We start from the raw sequence: 20150 nt of genomic DNA on the forward strand, positions 1-20150 counted from the left end.
GTGATCAGGTTGCATAAAAAGTGAAATATATAATGAGAAAAATGAAATTAAAACAAGATCTTAAAGCTCCAAGATAAAATTCATTGTTATTATTACAGGTGTTATTTTTATATAATTAAAATAATTACTTCCGGATCAAGTTACTTAATTGAAAAATGATCCACCAACACCGTTCAATCCATCAGCTCCAGATAGGAGGAGGCGTGAATTACTTAAAACTAAAACTTCTATGATTCTGTTGGACGCCTTACGTAGGGCTTTAAAGAACCTATTTAAACCAATCAGAATGAAGCATGGTTGATGTTGTTTTCTAGCCTGGGAATGACCCAAGCAGTTGGCGCGCTTCAATGTCCCTGGTCGCATGCAGAATTAGGCTAAAAATTGGCATGAAAGTAGCTAAAATTGGGTTTTTAGGCCAAAAATTCTAGTGTCTATTTCGCACTACTGTTAAAAAAGTTTGAACAATGGATTTAGTGGCTATGCTAGTTGTTACCAGCAATTATTAACGTTATTTCTCTTGAGCACGTTTTAAGCCTTTTCGGCTTTGCCACTTTTTCCTGTTCATTGGCGCGTGTTAGTTACAACTGGCTTGATTTTTTCGTCCCCACCGCGCGTTTGACGAAAAATAAATGAATGAATGGTTTCTCGATGGCATTTTATGGACTGATAGGTCAAAGCATGCGATGCTAAATTTCAGAGCCCCATGCAGTTTCCAGTAATCAGTTGTTTAGTGAATTTACTGTAAAATAAAACAAACAAATATTTTATACCATTTTTTGATATTTGACAACTTATCACATGAAATTAGAAACTAGCACTGTTTATTCGTCCCCACCTTGCCAATCACGAAAAATAAAAATATTGATTGAATGTGAACGTCTGTTAGCAGTAAAATTCTGGTCCTTCAGTCTCCTGCAATGACTCTCAAGGGTTTTCAGTCCCTCCCTCTCCTGCACTACATGATCCCGAAATATCCTTCACTCGATCTCGTTTAAACGGAGCCCAGACAACACCGTAAATTCTAAAATCCCGTCACGCCTTGAAGAAAATCTGCAAAAACCCGAGCTACTGAGAAGCAAAGCATCAGGGTCATTATGGGATACATCATCATCGGGTTATTCTCAAAAGTAAATTTGTTGTTTGCTTTTATACTTTTGTTGCATTTTATTTCATACGTGTTGTGTCGCATCTGCGATGGAAAGTTTGTCAATTAAGGAATAAATTAGGAACCTGTATGACGTCAGCACATATAACCAAGGATTCATAGATATCAAATTAATATCTTAGTCTTTAGTTGTGTAAGATACCGGCAGCAAGTAAAGCGCTAACTTTCAACACTTTTAACTCCACAATCGCTATTCATACTTAACCTATAATTAATCATATTAATAAGAATAGCTGCAATCGATACTTGATTGTTGTGATAACCTATTTACTTAGAACCTAGGTATAATAGCAGATAATAATGCGTCGCAAACTAGAAGATGTGGTTAACGAAAAGGAATTATGACGTAAAACGCTCATAGCCCGATGATTGGCTTCCTCCTCCTGGCTGAAGAGAAGGACCAGGTTGATGGTTGGCTGCCCAATAAGCCAGGCATTCTCCATCAGGGTCGGTGTAGTTATATTCCAAGTTAACACGATGATAGATAAAGTGAGGAGCGTAAACAGAAAGAAGGGAACAGGGGCAACGAATTAGGTGACTTCACAATGAAGTTTTCAGATTAACTTTTGTACCTTCTGTAATGAATATAATAATAAATTTTTGTAAAGAATAAGGCAAACCTCAAGGAAGGTTGTTCAACAGTAAAGTCACTGAACTTGCTGTGGCGACCAATCATTTTACCGCTGATGCCGTCACAGGCGGTAGCGTTTCTACTCTGACAAAGCGAGCAAATTGACTTAATACACGTTCTAGACTCAGCATCTCTGAGTAGACTATTTCGTCAGTTTGAGGCAAACAGCAGAACCAGGTCTCTCTAAAAAATCAGACATGACATATGAAGATAAACTTTCTTACATAGAGTCAAACGTTTCAAGCTAAAGCTAAAGGCAATACATGCTTGTTGTGACCATGACCTTGAAATGATGATGTATAAGTGTAACAGAACTTTTTCTTTCGTGTAGCCAGGCTCAATTTCCACATTCACGGTGAACCGCGACACCACCAGTAAAACCCAAGAAATCAAGTCATTTTATTCAACAGCCTTTTCGACCCAAAACCAAAACCGACCTGCTCAAATCACTTAACGAACGGCTTTTATAGTGCACGAAAGGCAAGGCGCCAAATTAGTGATAAGATAAAAGTGCACAAAACGTGAGACAAACAACGGTAATTGCAACCAATAAACGCACTAGTTAACAAACTCACAAAAACGGTAAAATACAAAATACTGTGAATAACTCGTGACATAATTTCGTTACATAAGCTCGTGTGATGAAGCTTTTAACTATAGGTTAAGAATAGTCAAGATACCGTCATTTTTTTAATCAACGATTATTACGTCACAATAAAAAGTAATTAATCTACACACTCCAGTTTAAACAAGATTAAAAACTATTGGCATAAGATATCTCAGCAAAAGGATACATGACTGATAGTTTTACGTCATTAAACAAACATCATTATTTACGTAATAGATACATTACAATACAACAGCAGTGCGCATGTGACATAGCTTTAGAAACTTTGAAACGAATAAAAAGTTCTTGTGGTTTCTTTCCTTGCTACGTGGTAGGAAGCAGCCAGCACTTGAGTAACACAAAATAACGTCATTGAAAATCAATCAACTTAAATACAGTACACACGTATCAATGTTCATAATAGAACTCATGATGACGCTGAATATGTTTGTACAACAATCAAAGACTCACACACATGTTTCATGATAATAATGACGTAATATTGACGTAATGTGGTGGTTACATTCAAATTAGAAAAAATCACTTTTCAAATTTATCCACACATTCTAATAAAGACATCGCTGATTCGTCATCATTCTTTGATGATAAAAGTTCGGCGGTTGCTCTGAGATTGATACGTAACTCATTACATTGATAAGTTGGTGGTGATATGTTCGTTGCCATGGTGGCGAGTTCATTGCAGACTAATTTGACGTCACCATACAGATTGAGAAGAATCATCAATCGTAAGCTTAATAACATGTTCCAGAAACGGGAAAGTCCCGTCAGGTGCTTTTGTTTCTGAAGGATGTTGTAAACGTCACTTCCTTTCTCCCTCGTCATGGTTGGATGGTCTTGGTACAATCTGCACAAATCTAAGAAACAAAAACAATTATAGTCACAATTATACATAACTAATATTGATAAAGAGTGAATTATCCAAAAGCTTGTATAGCTGGGACAAATGTGTCTAAACGCATGTTGACGTCACCATAAATATATTTTGACGTAACAACTGAAATAATTAAACAGATAGTTTAGTCGAATTAAAAATACAAAAAAATTTAACAATTAACCACATATAGACATGGTGCCTGTCATTTTCCATAATAAATAACTGATCACGTGCAATAAGAACAAAGTTTACTCGCGAGATAAAGATCGCTACAGTCAGAAATCATTCAGGTTATTGACACAAGTAAAGATTATCTCGATGTTAACTGCAAATTAGTGGCAATTTCTCCAGATGCTTCCCATCTCAGCCTGGTACATCATAACATGCGTTGTGCGAGGACATTCAGATAAGTAACAAAAGTGACGTCATAATATACAGATATATTTAAAACAGAAATAAAATTGCCACTTTCAAGCGATTGTAACAGTCTAACAGGTCGCATGTTTAATCTGCTTATTATGACGTCATTAAGACGAGACAATCGTAACACTAAGATTTTATCTATTACGTAATACGTAGAAGACAAAGAAACGGGTATGACGCGCTGTGTAGATGCTTTGCAACGTAAATTAACAAAACTAAAAAATTTATACTTAATTGCGTCATGGTGACGTCTATTTCCAAGACCTTTAATAAGAAGAATGGGTTCAATTACGTAAATATCTATGACGTAATCAATGACAGCATCATCCAAGGTTAAACAAAGACAACAAATATTTTTATTTCTTACTATTAATTGTGTAGTGAATATTTTCCATCTTCCATTGCTCGCTCCTATCTTCCACTTTCTGATGTGCGTGAAATGATTTGATGAAGAACGCCTCAGCTTCCTCAGGTTGGTTGTTGAAGTAGTAATAAGTACCTAAATAATTGTAAATCAATGATTACGATAAAATATTTTAAAAATAAAAAACTCGGTTTCCAACTATACTTACAATGACGTCATAATGATCAATTCATAAACCAACAATGAATTAATTATTATTTTAAAACATAAATTGCTATTTGGTCACGACGTTGTAAATTAACATACGAACCTATATTATTGCAGCATATTGAGTACAACCACATCTTCCTACATCCATCGCCGAATGTGGATTCCAATATGGTGATGGCCAGTTGGAGAACTTCGATTGCGCGCGAGTATTCAGCGAGATAACTATGGCACGATGCGATGATCAACCAACATCGAGCTTTCGATGTTGCCGCCAACTTTTCATCATCGACTTTTACTGATTGGATGGAATAAACGAAGTCAGTCATGCGTGAAATCACATGACGATATGTGGTTCGTAGCAGATTTTTTTTGTATCGTAATACAAAGTTGTAACATTCATCTGCGCATCTCTCCATCAGTTTCACTTTCTCAGTAGAAATATCAATCTGTTTTTGAAGATCACCTGCGCACAATACAAGTTTGAGTAATCTTACTTGAGTTTGTTGAGTGCTTGAGAATGTTTAACGTTTGAGTAAGATCACCTGAAAGCAACAGAAGTGTCAATATTGTCGGTGAATATTTCTCAGGAATCAGAGTCGACATGACATTGATGATGTCATTTCCGATATCGATTGCATCATCACCGGTTACGAAGGTGGTCTTCATTGCAGACTTTAGATCTTCACAAACCGTCAGTGCTTCGTCTATTTTTTGTTTTGAAATCAGATCATTTATGGATGAGATTTTTTCACTCATAATTTCCAACCCTGCAATGAAAAGGAGTCAAAAATTTTAGTCTCAAATAATCAATTTTTAACCCTGTTTTAATATTGATGCATTAAATATAATTTTTTGCTCTGTATTATACAGCGATGAGAAATAGGCATGTTACATCTCTGTAATAAAATTATCTTTTATCTGAACAGGCCGATTTTATTGTTAGTGACGTCATACGCAAGGTCTTAACTAAAGATAACAGTTGGATTATATTAGGGGAAGTCCCGGACGTAAGCCGAAACTGATTAAATTGTCGTTGGGCATTTGAGTTGTCAGAAAGAAATAATTTTCGTGATGTTACTTTTTTGCCATTCACATAGGATAAGCTGCAAATGCATAAATAAGTTTAAAACGTTTTCGAAAAAATGAGCGAAAAGCAACATTTGTTATTATATAATTCTCTTAGGTTTATTGTTTTCGTTGCAAATGTTTTGGCTTTGAAAAATTTTTGATTTTCTAATTGTGGTTCTTGCATTTCTTAACTTTGGCTACCTCAGGTCTATTGCCTGCAATCACATATCCTTCATATAAGTCAGACCTCGTTCATGCGGAACACTTTGTTTCGTCATAAAGTGTCGGTTTAGCGGGGAATCTGGATTATCGGAAAGCGAAAAATTAATCAGTCTTGCAAATGCAGCTCCTTGTTTAAAAAGCAGATGCATTTTACTCCTATTCAAAGTATCGAGTTTCTGGCTGGACAGCAACTAAAACAAAATTATATTTTTTGTATGATTCAACCCAGTGTCGAACCCCAGAACTACCGTATTAAAGACGAATGCTCCAATCACTAAGTTATCTCCACAATTAAATTTATTTACAAAGCCCAATGCTGTGCTGTACTGCTTGACACTCAAACAAATTTCAAATCAATAAAGACTGTTGGAGAAGTTTAAAGAGTGAAATTGCAACATTATTATACGTAGATAATGGGTTATTGTTTCGTCAACTAACCACTGTATCTAGGACAATCGTGAATCATTTTCGCTTCACTCTTAATAATCCGGTTTATCGGATTTTATTGCTATTTATTTGCACATTTGTTCCAAAACTTTTGTGTCGGAGTCGGATAGCAGGGTTTCCGGATTAAAGGGGTAAAATGCATCATAGGAAGAAATCCGTTCCCAGCAGTTTGTGTCGTATAATGGGAATTGCTATATACCTCACATTTATCAAAGGAAATGTCCTAGCAATGTTTCTTACTCTATCAAGATTATTTATTTACCTTGAGACCTTCGATCATCATCACTTGTTCCATCTGCTGGTTTATTTTCTGGCATTGCTTCTGTGACAGTCTGTGTAGCTAGAAGTAAAATAAAGAACAAAATAAACGATGAAATCATAAGTGTAGTGGTGTTTATGATAAGCATGCACGTGAATATGATTCATGATAAGTTACCTCCTTCAAAAATAGTTTAAACTTATCTTAAAGCAACACTTGGACTTTGCTCTGTAAATAATTAATAAATACATAATCATTACATGTGAGGTATGATTCAATGAATAAACCTCAAAAAGTAGATAAAATTGGAGTAGATAGTCTGGTTTTACACTGCGCTGTACTACGGTATAGTTTGGACAGTAATGCCAACAATTGTTTGGAGCTAACTACGATTTAAACTGCTAACTACGATTACCGCAAGATGGCGCAGAATACTACGATTGAGCGTAAATTATTTATTACGTGTTATTTGTTACGTTCTGCTCCTATTATGGATCGTTGCAACTATCATAAGTATCGTATCGTCCAAAAAGTACTTCAACAGTTGCAAACCAATCAGCTTGATGACTCTTGTGATGAGGATGAAGAAACTGAACTGCAAGATGAGGAGTTTGTTCCTACTCGCAATGCTGAAGTAAAAAGTTCTGCCAGTGATTCAGACAGTGGTGGCAATGAGAAAAGCTCAGTTTCTGTAAATATTCCTTCTGGAAGTGATAATTCTGCATCTCAAAATACTTTTGAGCACTTGACAGCACGAAGTGAAACTGTGTGGAAGAACATAACGGGTGTTCCAGGTGTGGAAAGAGTTTGTGCGGCTAATGTGTTTTCGGAACGGCCTGGCCCAACGTCGTATTGTCACAGATCTTTCGTGCACGGTAGTCACTACAGTGCTTTTCATCTGTTTATAGATAAACAAATGTTCAGGAGTGTCCAGAAGCATCAACCACAGAAAGAAGGATGATTACAATTTTGATTGATCCCTCGATGAGCCTGGAAAGTTTTATAGTTCTCCAAGTTGCGTGAGGCATGTTGACTGGGAAGAATATGCCAGCAAAGCAATTTTGGAGCAAGGAATTGGGACAACAAATCTTTGGAAATACCATGAGCCGTGATAGGTACCACAAAATTATGAAGTATTTGAGATTCAATAATTTTCTTCAATGATGACGAACGAGACAAACTGACAAGTTTTGCTTGATTTCTGAGGTGTGGAATTGCTTTATAGAAAATTGTCAGAAATGCTACGTGCCAAACTTCGATTTGGCTATTGATGAACAACTTTTCCCATGTAAAACCAGATGCCCTTTTATACAATATATGGCTAACAAGCCTGATAAATTTGGAATAAAGTTCTGGCTTTTGGCTAACACTCAGACAAAATGCCTGTGTAACGGAAAACTGTATCTAGGAAAATATCACAGCCGAAGCAGATGTAACGATCTTCCGGGTGATGTGTGCTTGACACTTTACAGCCATATTACAAAAAGGGCTACAATTTCACAACCGACAACTATTTTACCAGTCTAAAGCTAGCGGAAGAACTCAAGCATAGAAGAACAACAATTCTAGGCACTATACGAAAACAATGACGAGAGGTGCCAAACGGTGATCTGGTAATGAAAGACAAGTCATTACATGCTTCTGAGATCTTTTCTTTACCATCCGATTTTAACTTGACAATATACAAAGCCAAGAAAAAGAAACTTGTGTACATCCTCAGTTCAATGCACAAAAACGTAAATGTCGATCAAGGCCACAGAAAGAAACTTCCAGAGACAGTACTATAACAAATCCAAGGCAGGCGTGGACATGCTGGACCAGACGGCTAGATACCACACCAGCAAAAGTTCCACCAGACGGTGGCCAGTTGCTGTGTTTTTCAACATACTCGACTGTGCCTGCATAAATGCTTACATTGTTTACTGTCTAACAACGAAACTGAAGATATCAAGGAGACAGTTTCTGCTTGAGCTCATAAAAGAACTTTGCAAGTCAAAAGATGGAATGTGCTCCATAACTTCCTACCCAGCAGTAGCTCAGACATCCAGCACTGCAGCAACCAGTGTTGAAGTACACTAAGCTCGGAATAGAAAAGAGTGCCAGTTTGTGTCATGCAGAAACAAATCTAGTTCTTTCTCCTCCAGCTGCGGGTAAGTGTGTGTGTGTAAAAGTGTGCTGTGGTAAACACATATCCGAAAAACTAACAACCGTGAAATGCAACAACTGTGCCAATTGAGTGTTAATAGACTGTTTTCATTAACTTTCGTCTTTTCGTTAATAGATTGCTTTCTGTGCACATTTTAGTCAAAACAAAACACGCAAAAATGATTGCCTGGCTTGTCTCGTACCAATATTTGAATTTAATTAAGAGAAAACGTTGAAAAACCTGTTTACAGATAACCAGTCAAAAATGACCGCAATCGTCCTTACAGGTAGGGAAATATTTCAGGGCTTCTAAACACTTCGGGCTATGGTTAGGTATAAATCATATAACTGATAATTAATCATAGACCAGTTTGATCAGATGTCAGCTAAACAATTTCTTCAGGGGATGTCCCTTGTTTTATACCTGGGGATTCCCGGGTTGTGAGAGTAGAGGAACCTGCATTTACTTCATCCTGGATGGATGTGGCAGAGGTTGAGGAAGATTGCTCTGTTGATTAAACAAGTTAAAGTGAAGGATGAAAATCTGTGTCAACATGCATATGTCAGATGTAACTGAACAAACGTAAAGAAATAGATCAAACTTTAGAAAAGATATTGTGCATTATATGATGTTACGCGCATCATGGTCACGGAAGAGTACAAGCAAACATGGTCTTATTTTATTTATTATTTGCAATTACTTAGATATTTTTTCTCCGACTTTCTCTATTTACCTGAAGATGTTTTGGCAAACTCACTTGCAGTCTCACCAGCTCCATCTGCTGGTTCACTTTTTGGTTTCATTTCTGTGACAGTGTGAGCTGCTGAAAATGAGTTTAAGATCAAAACAACTGTTAAAATCATAAAAAGTAGTGATTGAATGTGATGAGTGTTTACAGTAAACTGAACACGCACTGATTTATGCTCACATCTACTTCCTTCTTTAAACTTGTTTGATTTTCCAAATAAAATCATTTAAAACGCATAAAAATTTGTCACCAAAGCTGGTCTTGACTAATCAACTTAAAGTTTAATGGATTTTACTTCAAAAAAACAAACATTGAACCTGATGTCACTTGTTCTGTATCAAAAGGCTCTTGGATTTCGAGAGCAGGGAGACCTTCATTCACTTCATCCTGGATGGGCGTGGCAGAAGTTGATTGCTCTGTAGATGAAACAAGAGAAAATTTATTTAAAGTAAAATTTGCTTAAGTCGCCATCTTAAAAGGAACAGAAAAAGTGGTGACTTACGTAAACAACACAAAATCAAATTTTTTATTGCATTTTTTGGGTATTACATTTAGATTAAAAACTCCGTAAATTTTTTTGGTTAAAACTTAATGCTTGTCGACATTTTAAGATTTTAATTTTGTACATAGAATAGCTTCCATAAAAAGCCAAAATCTACTTAACAGGCACTACCTTGTATCTAACAGCCATACACTCGATAGCAAAAGCAAAACTGCACTATAAAACGAAATTACCTATGTAATATAGCTAGTCTCATTCTCATCGTTATTCTGTAATCTCTGGCTAAACCGCTTTACCTGACTGTAGTTCTGTGGCTAACCGAAAGACAAACTAAAATTGATAAAACAGTCTACAATGACAAGGTTTCCGGGTCCTTCATAAATGTACATTGTAATAAAGTTGTGCTGTTAACAAGGATCGCAGACAGCTGGGCGATACAGCTGTAGTGTAGTCGTAGCAGATTAAGTTTGTAATCATGCTGACAAACGTTTCAAGGTCTGACTACTTATGCGAATTATTTTGGTCATAGTAACAAGAACGGTGGCGAGTTAAACGAATAGACGAGTTAGGAAAAGATGACTTCGCCAAACTTGACACTACAATAGGCTTTCTGCCGGGACCAAGCAATAGGCGGCGGCTTTGGCGAACTGACGACTTAACCGAAAGAGTTCTACAGTACATGTACAATTTTTATCATCATATTTATGTTAGATATAGCTCCATGAATAAGCCTTTAAAAATAAATGAGCTTAAGGAATGGTTTGTTTCAAAACGTTAATCCATGAAGGTAAAAGTTAATGAAGCTGAAAAACTTAAAACAACTGCCCAACATTTCATTAATGAAGCCAAATAGACAAAAGTAACCAAAAAACCTGATGTTGGCAAATATGCAGTAGATGGTTGTGGTCCTACTTCAAACGGAAACGAGAATTCACTCAGGTCTATTTTCACACTGCTTGGTGTTGGTTCAGGTTCCTCGTTCTTTTTAAGATCAGATATGTGGTAGGTGACGTCAGATTTGTTCAAAGAATTCAACTTTTCATCAATCTCGTCATAAACTGGAAATCATAAAAAAATCGAAACAGAAGCAAACAAAAATTTAAGCTGTTTATATTTACTTCAACTAATAGTGCAGCCTCCAATCACCAGCTATGATAAGTGGATAACTCATGATTACAAACCATCCAGTGGTGCGCATAATAGTATGGCAAATTAAATACAGTATATGCTGTAATTATGTAATTTGGAAATAAATTATAGTTTGCTACTTATCTTCACATAAATCTGGTCGATGTTTCGACTCGATGTATTGATGCATGCTATACATACCTTCGTGTATATCTGGTCGATTCTTCGCCTCGAAATCCCAGCATCGAACCATGATATCTTTTAAGAACTTAAAGATATCAAGATCTTCAGGTTTGTCCTTTAATGATGACTCAACGTCATCAAGATATTTTTGTTTTGGTTTTTGGCCACGATGAATTATTACGTTAATAATTATACCAAGGTTGACAGGTTCATCAGATGAAAATGCAGGATGCCTGGTGAGGATTGCATAGAGCACCACCCCATAGCTTTAAAAAATACAGAAAACTGCTGGTTGTAGTAATTATAGTTGTGAACGTAATTTTCTTGAAAAAAATACGACACCAGTACAAATGTACTGAGCTTCATGCCGGGAAGTACTGCTATTACAACCATTAATGTACTCACCTGTACACATCCATACTTGGCTTTTTATCACTTAGCATGTCTCCCAAAAGCTCTGGTGCAGTGTAGAATGGAGTATGCTGAGTAGTTGAAGTTATTGTAAAAGATCCTCCTGTAACTCCTGTTGCCGTGGCAATAGCAACAGAGCCAAAATCTGCAATCTTCACCATCAGGTTTGGTGTGAGCAAAATGTTTTCTGGTTTCAGGTCACAATGTACGTAGGACCTTTTCTTATCATGGTGGTGCAAGTAACGTAAGCCGTCACTTATTTGATGGGCAAATCGGAGCTGTAGGAGCAATGGAATGTCCGCTATATCTCCTTGTAGCCACAGAAAATCATCCAAGTTGCCAGCTTCAACATATTCCATGATGATTCCAACACAATTGCTCCATTCTGTGATGCCATGAACAGCAACAATGTGTTGATGTTTGAGTCGATAAAGAACTTTCATCTCTCTCTCAACACTGAAAATACAAGATGCCTCATTATCATATGCAGTACACTTCGATTACATGTGTTTTGAATAGTAAAAGATGATGGCGTGAGCAGTTAATGACTTTAGCAATCTGCTTTCAAGCTAATGTTTAAGAAGAACTTCTGACAACACTTAGGCTACTGTTTATAACGGTTAATCGCATAAAATAGCTTGGAAAATTGACTATGCGATTAACCGGTTTCGACTGTATAAAAATAATCTAATGTATGATAAGTTAAACTTACTTCATTATGGCTTTATCTTTGTCTTTGGAAAGTCCTTCAACTTTGAAACATTTAGTAACGACTCTTCCCAGTTGATCGTGGATGCATCTTCTAGCTGTAGCAAAACTTCCTCTGCCCAATAAATCCTCTTTATCCCAACTCGTCTTCAAACTGGATGCCTCGTAAGATTGACATGTTGACGTAATTCTTGAATTGTATTTCCTGGCACTCAAAACTTGAGCCATGCGAAAGAGCCACCCACAACTTGTGAACACCCGACACAACAATGGTAAACGACCTTATCTACGAGAACAAATCGAGCAAACACATGTTTAGCAAAATAACTTAATTGAAGCTTTCACAAAATTAAATCATTTTACTGTTAATCTAGATAGATTCAACATTGAACAAAATAAGATATTTTATTACTTTGAAACACTAATACTTTGTTAAAAATGAAAGAAAATAAAAGATAGATACGAAATAGGAAGCAGACTCTAAGCGCATTCATTTAATTTGGAGAGTGACTATTTCAACGTTTTTAGGTCACGCAGCCAGTTGTTAAAGGTAAGAGGTTAGGTTAGGAGCACTGTTCCCTCTAAACTGTGTGCGTGCGCAAATGCGCTGACACAGTCTCTGCGCACAAGAAAAAATTCCAACCTGAATTGAAAATAAAATAAACGCATAATAATGGCCGCAGTGCGCACGTCTGATGCTGCTCACAGTGGTCCAAGGGACCTCTCAGGGAGTTAGCGTGTTTGCTCAGACTCGTGAAAAATTAGAGGGAACATTGGTTAGGAGAATGGGTATGCAAAAAGTTGGTTTTACTATTTAAGAGTTTTTTAAACAAACTTTCCAGTAGGGTGAGAGTTTGGTTTGAGGAAATAAGTTTTAAATTAACTAAGTACAAGCTATAATGTAGCCTAGTAGGCTATTCTATGTCATTTTAGGTGGAAAATTTGGGAAAAAAACTTCAGCCACCTGTAAAATAAATATCTACTTCACCAGTAGATGACTGCCGCAGTAGATAAAGTATTAGGCATAGTTGCATGAAAAAGTAGCGGTATAGCCCTAGCCGGTATAGTATAGCCATAGCCTAGCCTTCAGCAGCCAGTGAAATAAGTAACTACTTTATCAGCCGCCAACTACTTAAGTAGATAAAGTATTAGTTGCATAACAAAGTACAGGCTAAAGACCCTACTGGAAAGTTTACTTCCAGCACGCCGGATATAATTGCACCAATAAATATTATTAAAAAATTTGTGCCGCACACCAACCAAACATGCAACTTGTGACATACTTCATAGGGAAGAAAAACAAACTTTTTCCCACGCCAGCTCAGCGCTACAAACACAGTACATGGCCTAAAATAAATAGCAATAAGTTAAAAACGGTCTTTAAATCATTAATCGGAACATACCGTAGGAAAAGCCTTAGAACGGTCATTAATCAGACATCATGCAGTCTTGACTAGAAAGCCAAGCCTGTGGCGGCCTGGGTGGCTTTTGTAATACCATTACGTCATTCTTGGAAACGTGTTTTCCAGTTAACAATTGGAGTTTTTAAACTTTCAGTTCCGCCACATCATTCTTGGAAATGTGTTTTCCAGTTACTTATTTGAGTTAATGAACTAGCTTTCATAAACACTGCAATTATCGTTGGAATATTTGGAAACTTGCTCTGAATAACTTCGTGTGAAAACTCCTTCTTGTACGTTACCAAGTCGCTTCCAAGAAACTGTTTCCAGCTTTAACCGAATGTAAATTGCATTGCAAACGCACTGTTTTTCTCGTTCACACGCTTTGAAATGTTCATGCCTTTTTTGTCATATATTTCCGGCACATCGCACAATGTTTTATAAGCTCGAACTTCTGTGCAAGATAGCGCAGACGTAAAGTTATAGACAGATGTAATACCGTACTACGGTAGCCGTGGTGATTGCAAATCAATAGACATCTTAATAGCAGTGGTTTTGCTATACTTCTGGTTATGCGTAAATTGAGAAAGTGTACAGCACCTACAATAAAAGCCTTTTCTGGTAAACTGTATTTGTTATAAAATAATAAGAAAGTTCGGCTGTCAATAAGGTTAGAGAATTCTAACCGCACGCAACAATAGAGTCAGATATTAATGTAGTAGGTTAACTAAAGTCAATAACGTAAGATAAGATCGATAAACTCTGCATCTGCATCTGTCGGCATCAACCTCTGCATTCCAACAACCTCGACAAACTAGCAACCTCTACATTTCTGGTGACAACCCGACGTTCCGACATTTCTAGTGACCACCGACGTTCTAATAGCCACCGACATTCCCAGTGACCACCGACGTTCTTGTGTCAAAAACGACGCGTTCCAATCCTTACAGCCGCTCTTCACTGGTAAGTGGATTTTTCACTTTTTATGCAACTAGTTGCAACCATAGCTTGTAATGCATGCTCATCGGCCTGTACCTTATTAACTTAGCTTAGGCTATTCTTATTGTGCTGCATTGTGCTGCAGTTTGAAATAAAAGTTTTCTTGTTGTAAAATATTTTTTGGTTCAATTGTGAACAATTTTTGCGGTGCGCCGCCTAAAACATTTTTCATCGGTTTTGATAAATGTCACACCCCACGCCGACACAACGAAAAGTTACTTCGGTGACTGGCAGAGCTAAGACAGAATTCCACATGAGCACACGATCAACCGACCGTTCCAACGAGTCAATTAATAATACAACTATGTCGAACGAAAACGGGGAGGAATCTGCAAATCCTCCCGATAATGACACCGCTGGACCGTCTGGTCTGGGTACTAGTAACCAATTACCAACAAACGCGCAACCACATAACAATACTTTGCGAAACGATTTGTTTTCACACGTTAAACTTCCTACCTTTTGGAAATTCAATCCCGAAGCGTGGATTTCTCACCTTGAACATAAATTTTCTCTTTATCAAATCACTTCTCAAACTAATCGTTACTTGTTAGCGGTAGAGGCAATCCCTGCGACAAGCCTCGCGCTGCTTCGGTTACCTTCTGCGTCGGCACAAAACTGCTACGACATATTGATTAATGAAATCTTGAGAAACTTTGATAAACGTGAGGACCATTTAGATTTTTTGTTGGCAGACCTGACGCTGCACGATCAGTCCCCCAAACATTTAATGCGCGAATTAATGAGTGCGGTAGGTCAAGAGAATCTTACTCCGCCAGTCGTCAAACTAATTCGTGCTAAGTTTCTTAAAGCGTTACCACCAGACGTCGCAATTGCGTTAGCCAGCGTGGAAAACCAAGATCTCCAGAACCTTGCAAGCAAAGCCCACGAAATCTTGCTGCTTAAACAACCAAAAACTTCTTCTCACAGCCTTTCTCTTGCTATCACTGATACGGATGACATTGATTACCCAATGCAACCACAAATACAGCAAATTCAATTGTCTGAACCACCGCATTATACACGATCTAACGCTAACAATGCAACAAAGAGTTCCGGACAAGGAAATACAAATTTCACAAATCATAATTCACCAAACCAACGAAATTCATTTAACTCAACATGGCAACAACGTTCACCACGCACAAACAAGGGACAGTTTCACAAATCATACAGCAACAACGGTTTTAATCGAGATGATCGCCGACAAAATGGTTCTTCTTTTCCTAATAAACGCCAATATAATTTTTCACATTCATCCCCCACATTTCAGAAACCAGACTACCAACGTAGCAATTACCCTTGCGCGTCTGATGCTTCTAATGGCTTATGTTATTACCACGCCCGCTTCGGTAGAGATGCGCGCCGCTGTCACCCAACTTGTAGCATGTGGCAGAACCAATCCCGCCCAACAAAAAACGCGTGGCGATCGACGCAACGTTAACCCCGTCAGTCCCGTCGGTCGCATCAACTATAAAAAGAGGCTGCCCCTTGTTAACTGTATATGATCACGCAAATAGTATTCACTTTTATGTAGATAGCGCGGCAGCAACTTCGCTTTTGTCCGCTAGTTTAGCTGACGTATCAAACCGCAAACCGCAAACTCCGCTTTTCGCCGCTAACAGCACGCCAATTACTACGTATGGCACTACACAACTTAATGTTTCTCTTCACCCTCGTTTTTCTTATCCCTTTGAATTTGTGCTTGCGGACACACCTTTCTGCATATTGGGGTTGGACTTTCTCACTGAATACAACTTTGTTTTGGATCTTAAAGCCAAGCATCTGATCGATGTACCAAACCAACAGCAATATACGTTAGAGCCTGTTGAAAGTGATCCTGTTCACATATCCATTCTCAGCCAAATAGATCCTGTTGCAGACCTTTTACATCAATTTCCGGACTTGCAAAAACCCATGTCAGCTGTTAAACCGGTGAAGCATTCCATTGTTCACCACATCCATACCACAGGTTCTCCTGTACGTGCGCGTCCACGTCGATATAGCCCAGAAACAATGCAGATCTTGAAGAAAGAAATTGACAGCTTGCTGGAACGTGAAATTATCCGCTACAGTGATTCTCCTTATGGAAGTCCGGCTTTGCTCGTTCCTAAAGGCTCTTCTGGCAATAAATATCGTCTTGTCGTTGATTATAAATTAGTCAATAAACAAACAATCGACAGCTGTTATCCTCTTCCGTTCTTACATAGTTTTTCCGATGTTTTGTATGGTAAAACTGTCTTCTCTAAGTGCGATCTTCAAGCTGCATTTCATCAAATAAAAGTGGCTCCAGAAGACGTCCATAAAACGGCGTTTGTTTGCCCTCTTGGACAATTTGAATATACAAGACTTCCGTTCGGTTTGTCCGGCGCCCCACGGACGTTTTCCAGACTCATAGAAGAAGTGGTACGTCCCCTTCAGCACCTTGGAATCTTTGCTTACCTCGATGATATCATCATTGGAAGTAGTAACCTGTCAGAACATCTTGAACATCTTAAGCTGCTTTTTCAACGTCTTGAGGAATTTGGCTTAACGCTGAATTTAGACAAAAGTGAATTCAACCGCAAGTCTCTTGACTACCTTGGCCATCACATAAATTCTGAAGGTATACGACCTACTCAAGAAAAAGTGCAGGCCATTCTTGATTACCCACAGCCACAAACCTGCAAACAGCTGAAACGTTACTTGGGAATTTATTGCTATTATTTTCGTTTTCTGAAGCATTGTTCCACAACCTTACAACCGCTTTACAAGCTGGTTCCGAACAGTCGCAGCAAGCGCGCGGCCCCTTTAACATGGAATGTCGAAGCCGAACGCGCCTTCGCCAACAGCAAACAAGCTATTGCAAATGCTAGCACATTAGCGTTTCCGAAACTCCATGCTCCAACTTATCTAACAGTAGACGCTTCATTGACCGGTATTGGAGCGACATTAGAGCAATTGCAAGGAAATCAACTTGTTCCTTTGGCCTTCTTTTCAAGACAGCTGAACGCTAGTCAACGTAAATACAGTTGCTTTGACCGAGAGCTGTTGGCCGCTTACAAGTCAATACGTCATTTCCGCTACTTCTTGACAGGCCGACAATTCACTTTGCGTACAGACCACCTCCCTCTGGTTTCTAGTCTCAGTAAGCTCTCTGAACATTACTCTCCAAGACAGTTCCGACAATTGTTGTTCGTTTCAGAATATACAACAACCATTGAGCACATCAAAGGCTCTGCCAATGTTGTGGCGGACCTCTTGTCAAGGTCTCAACCTTCGGCACCCAACATTAATACTCTCTCCGTTCTTCCGCCTCCTTTAGAGTATGAGAAAATAGCACAAGCACAAGCCAATGATCCTGCTATTCAAAGACTACGCACCGCAACAACATCACTCAAACTGCAAGACTGCAAGCTGCCCAATAATGACTTTACTATTCTTTGTAACGTGTCCACTGACGCAGAGCGTGTTCTGGTTCCTTCCTCTTTCCAACGTCAAGTCTTTCTGCACTTACATAATTTATCGCATCCTGGAAAAAAAGCCACAATTAAGCTCATCAAGGAAAGATTTATATGGATAGGGATGTGCAAGCAAATCGCTACCTGGGTTCAACAATGCCCAAACTGCCAGAAAGGAAAAATTTTCCGCCACACAAAAACCGCACCAGGGACATTTAAAATTCCCTACGGACGATTTTCTGATGTTGCAATTGACTTGATTGGACCACTTCCAACCTCACACGGTTACAAATACATCCTTACGTGTATAGACCGATATACGCGTTTCGTTCAAGCCATACCAATCCCTGATGCCACCACGGAAACCGTCGCCGCTTACTTTGTAAATCACTGGTGTTCCTTGGTCGGTGTTCCAATCATCCTCACAAGTGATCGTGGACCATGTTTCATAAGTTCCGCTTGGGCGGAAATTATGCGCTCGCTTGGTATTCAACACAATCTGACTACAGCTTACCACCCCACTTCCAATGGAATTACAGAACGTGCAAATGCAGAAATCAAGCGCGCCATCAAGTGTTCAGACGAACCTGAACGTTGGTTTCACAAATTGGGTTTTATTGTCTTGGCCCTGCGTAATCGCTATCTTCAGGATTTGAAATGTACACCTGCTGAGTTAGCTTTTGGACACACTTTACGGCTCCCAGGTGGTTTCTTTTCTGATTCCAAGCTTACCTCTGCAGTTCCTACATCCAGCTACCTCGGTGCCTACCGAGACTTCATCAACGACCTTCAGTTTACTCCAACGACAGCTCATACAAAATTCATGCAGTCCTACGTGCATCCGGATTTGAAACATTGTGACCGCGTTTATGTTAGATGCGATCATGTCAAACGTGCGTTAGAACGCCCTTATGTTGGTCCTTTTCCAGTATTGGAAAGATACGAAAAATATTTTGTAATATCCCGCCATGGCAAACCGGATCGCGTCTCACTTGACCGTCTCAAACCTAGCTATACAATTGATATTGATGCTCCCTCACCATCATCCTCCTCGCATCAACAAAATTTTTCTTTGCAAACTCGACATCCTGCTCCTCAGTCAGTCTCCGCTACTTCAGCGAAACAGCAAACGACACCACCTACTGTCACTGCTCCTGATTCTATAAAACCGCCTGAAGTTGTAAAGACTTCTCGGACCGGTCGCAAAATCATTCTACCGAAACGTTTCTCTGACTGAAAACACAACATGTTCGTTTGTCTGCTGCTTACGTGTTTCTTTTTGTTCACATCCGCCGCTCAGACGAATCTTCATCCGGACACACAGAAATTTCTGTTATGTCAGCGTTCGCATTCTCTTGGGTTATATACCTTTGATGACGACATACATTGTCAAACGCAGACACCCTTCTACATACATAACTGCTCTGCTACCGTGTTTGCTCCAGATCTGCATCTCCAGAAGATTCCTGCAACAGTTTGCACTTCACAGATTACTTCCTGGAGCACAACTTACTTCTTTTTTGGGGGTTATCAAAAATCGGCCAACACCTTTGACGCACACCCACCGTACAACCCAGAATGTTCATCGTGGAATGAAACCAAAGTTTCATCACATGGCCCACTGATCCTGTCTAACCCTGCGGCGTACTCAACACGCAATGCAGTCCATTATAAGTTTGTCTGGCCGACTTCAGCTTCTGGAACAGTAACCAACGACTTCTTGTTTCACACTACAATTTACTACGATTACGTCACGGACACGATGACGTCGTCTCTTGGATCTCTTGCATCGTGCTCAATCGAGCGTGGATACTGCTTAACGGGCAATCGTATGTTTATATGGCGAGTACCTTCGCATATCAACTGCCCACCAACCAAGCCTCTTGGGTCTCACAAGATGCTCCTCCATTACAACTCTACGTCCTTATATAGAGTTTCCTTACCTGATCTCGGGATCTCGGTACATCACTGGAGGAAATGCTCCTCTCGTGCGAAAACCTGCTATGGCAAACATATTCACTGCGACAACAACAACTTTATCTTTCGCTACCAACAATGTACAGAGCTCGACAGACTCGCTCTTTTTCGTCCTAACCGGCTAAGGCGTGGACCTTCTCACACGCAATACTCTCAATTCGAGCGACTTTTTGCAACCTTCGACACACAACAGGACGACCTTATTTCAGAAGTTCTC

The 20150-nt window shown here is 38.9% G+C and overlaps 2 protein-coding genes across 2 annotated transcripts in view; both read right to left on the minus strand.

Annotated features, from left to right (window-relative positions):
• The window catches only part of LOC143452429 (uncharacterized), a 37169-nt gene extending 23193 nt beyond the window's left edge, over positions 1-13976 (minus strand). Inside the window, exons 1-6 of the mRNA XM_076953403.1 lie at positions 13521-13976; positions 12122-12403; positions 11404-11865; positions 11017-11264; positions 10560-10745; positions 9503-9601 (exon numbers count right to left, since the gene is read on the minus strand). Coding sequence (XP_076809518.1) covers positions 9503-9601; positions 10560-10745; positions 11017-11264; positions 11404-11865; positions 12122-12345 — 1219 coding nt within the window. The 5' untranslated portion in view covers positions 12346-12403; positions 13521-13976. The remainder of the gene's footprint in view (positions 1-9502; positions 9602-10559; positions 10746-11016; positions 11265-11403; positions 11866-12121; positions 12404-13520) is intronic.
• LOC143452423 (uncharacterized) overlaps positions 1-20150 on the minus strand; it is a 91604-nt gene that overhangs the window by 46632 nt on the left and 24822 nt on the right. Inside the window, exons 11-13 of the mRNA XM_076953386.1 lie at positions 8861-8944; positions 6295-6372; positions 4838-5062 (exon numbers count right to left, since the gene is read on the minus strand). Coding sequence (XP_076809501.1) covers positions 4838-5062; positions 6295-6372; positions 8861-8944 — 387 coding nt within the window. The remainder of the gene's footprint in view (positions 1-4837; positions 5063-6294; positions 6373-8860; positions 8945-20150) is intronic.

This window comes from Clavelina lepadiformis, chromosome 4 (assembly GCF_947623445.1).
Source record: "Clavelina lepadiformis chromosome 4, kaClaLepa1.1, whole genome shotgun sequence".
Classification (NCBI taxonomy): domain Eukaryota; kingdom Metazoa; phylum Chordata; class Ascidiacea; order Aplousobranchia; family Clavelinidae; genus Clavelina; species Clavelina lepadiformis.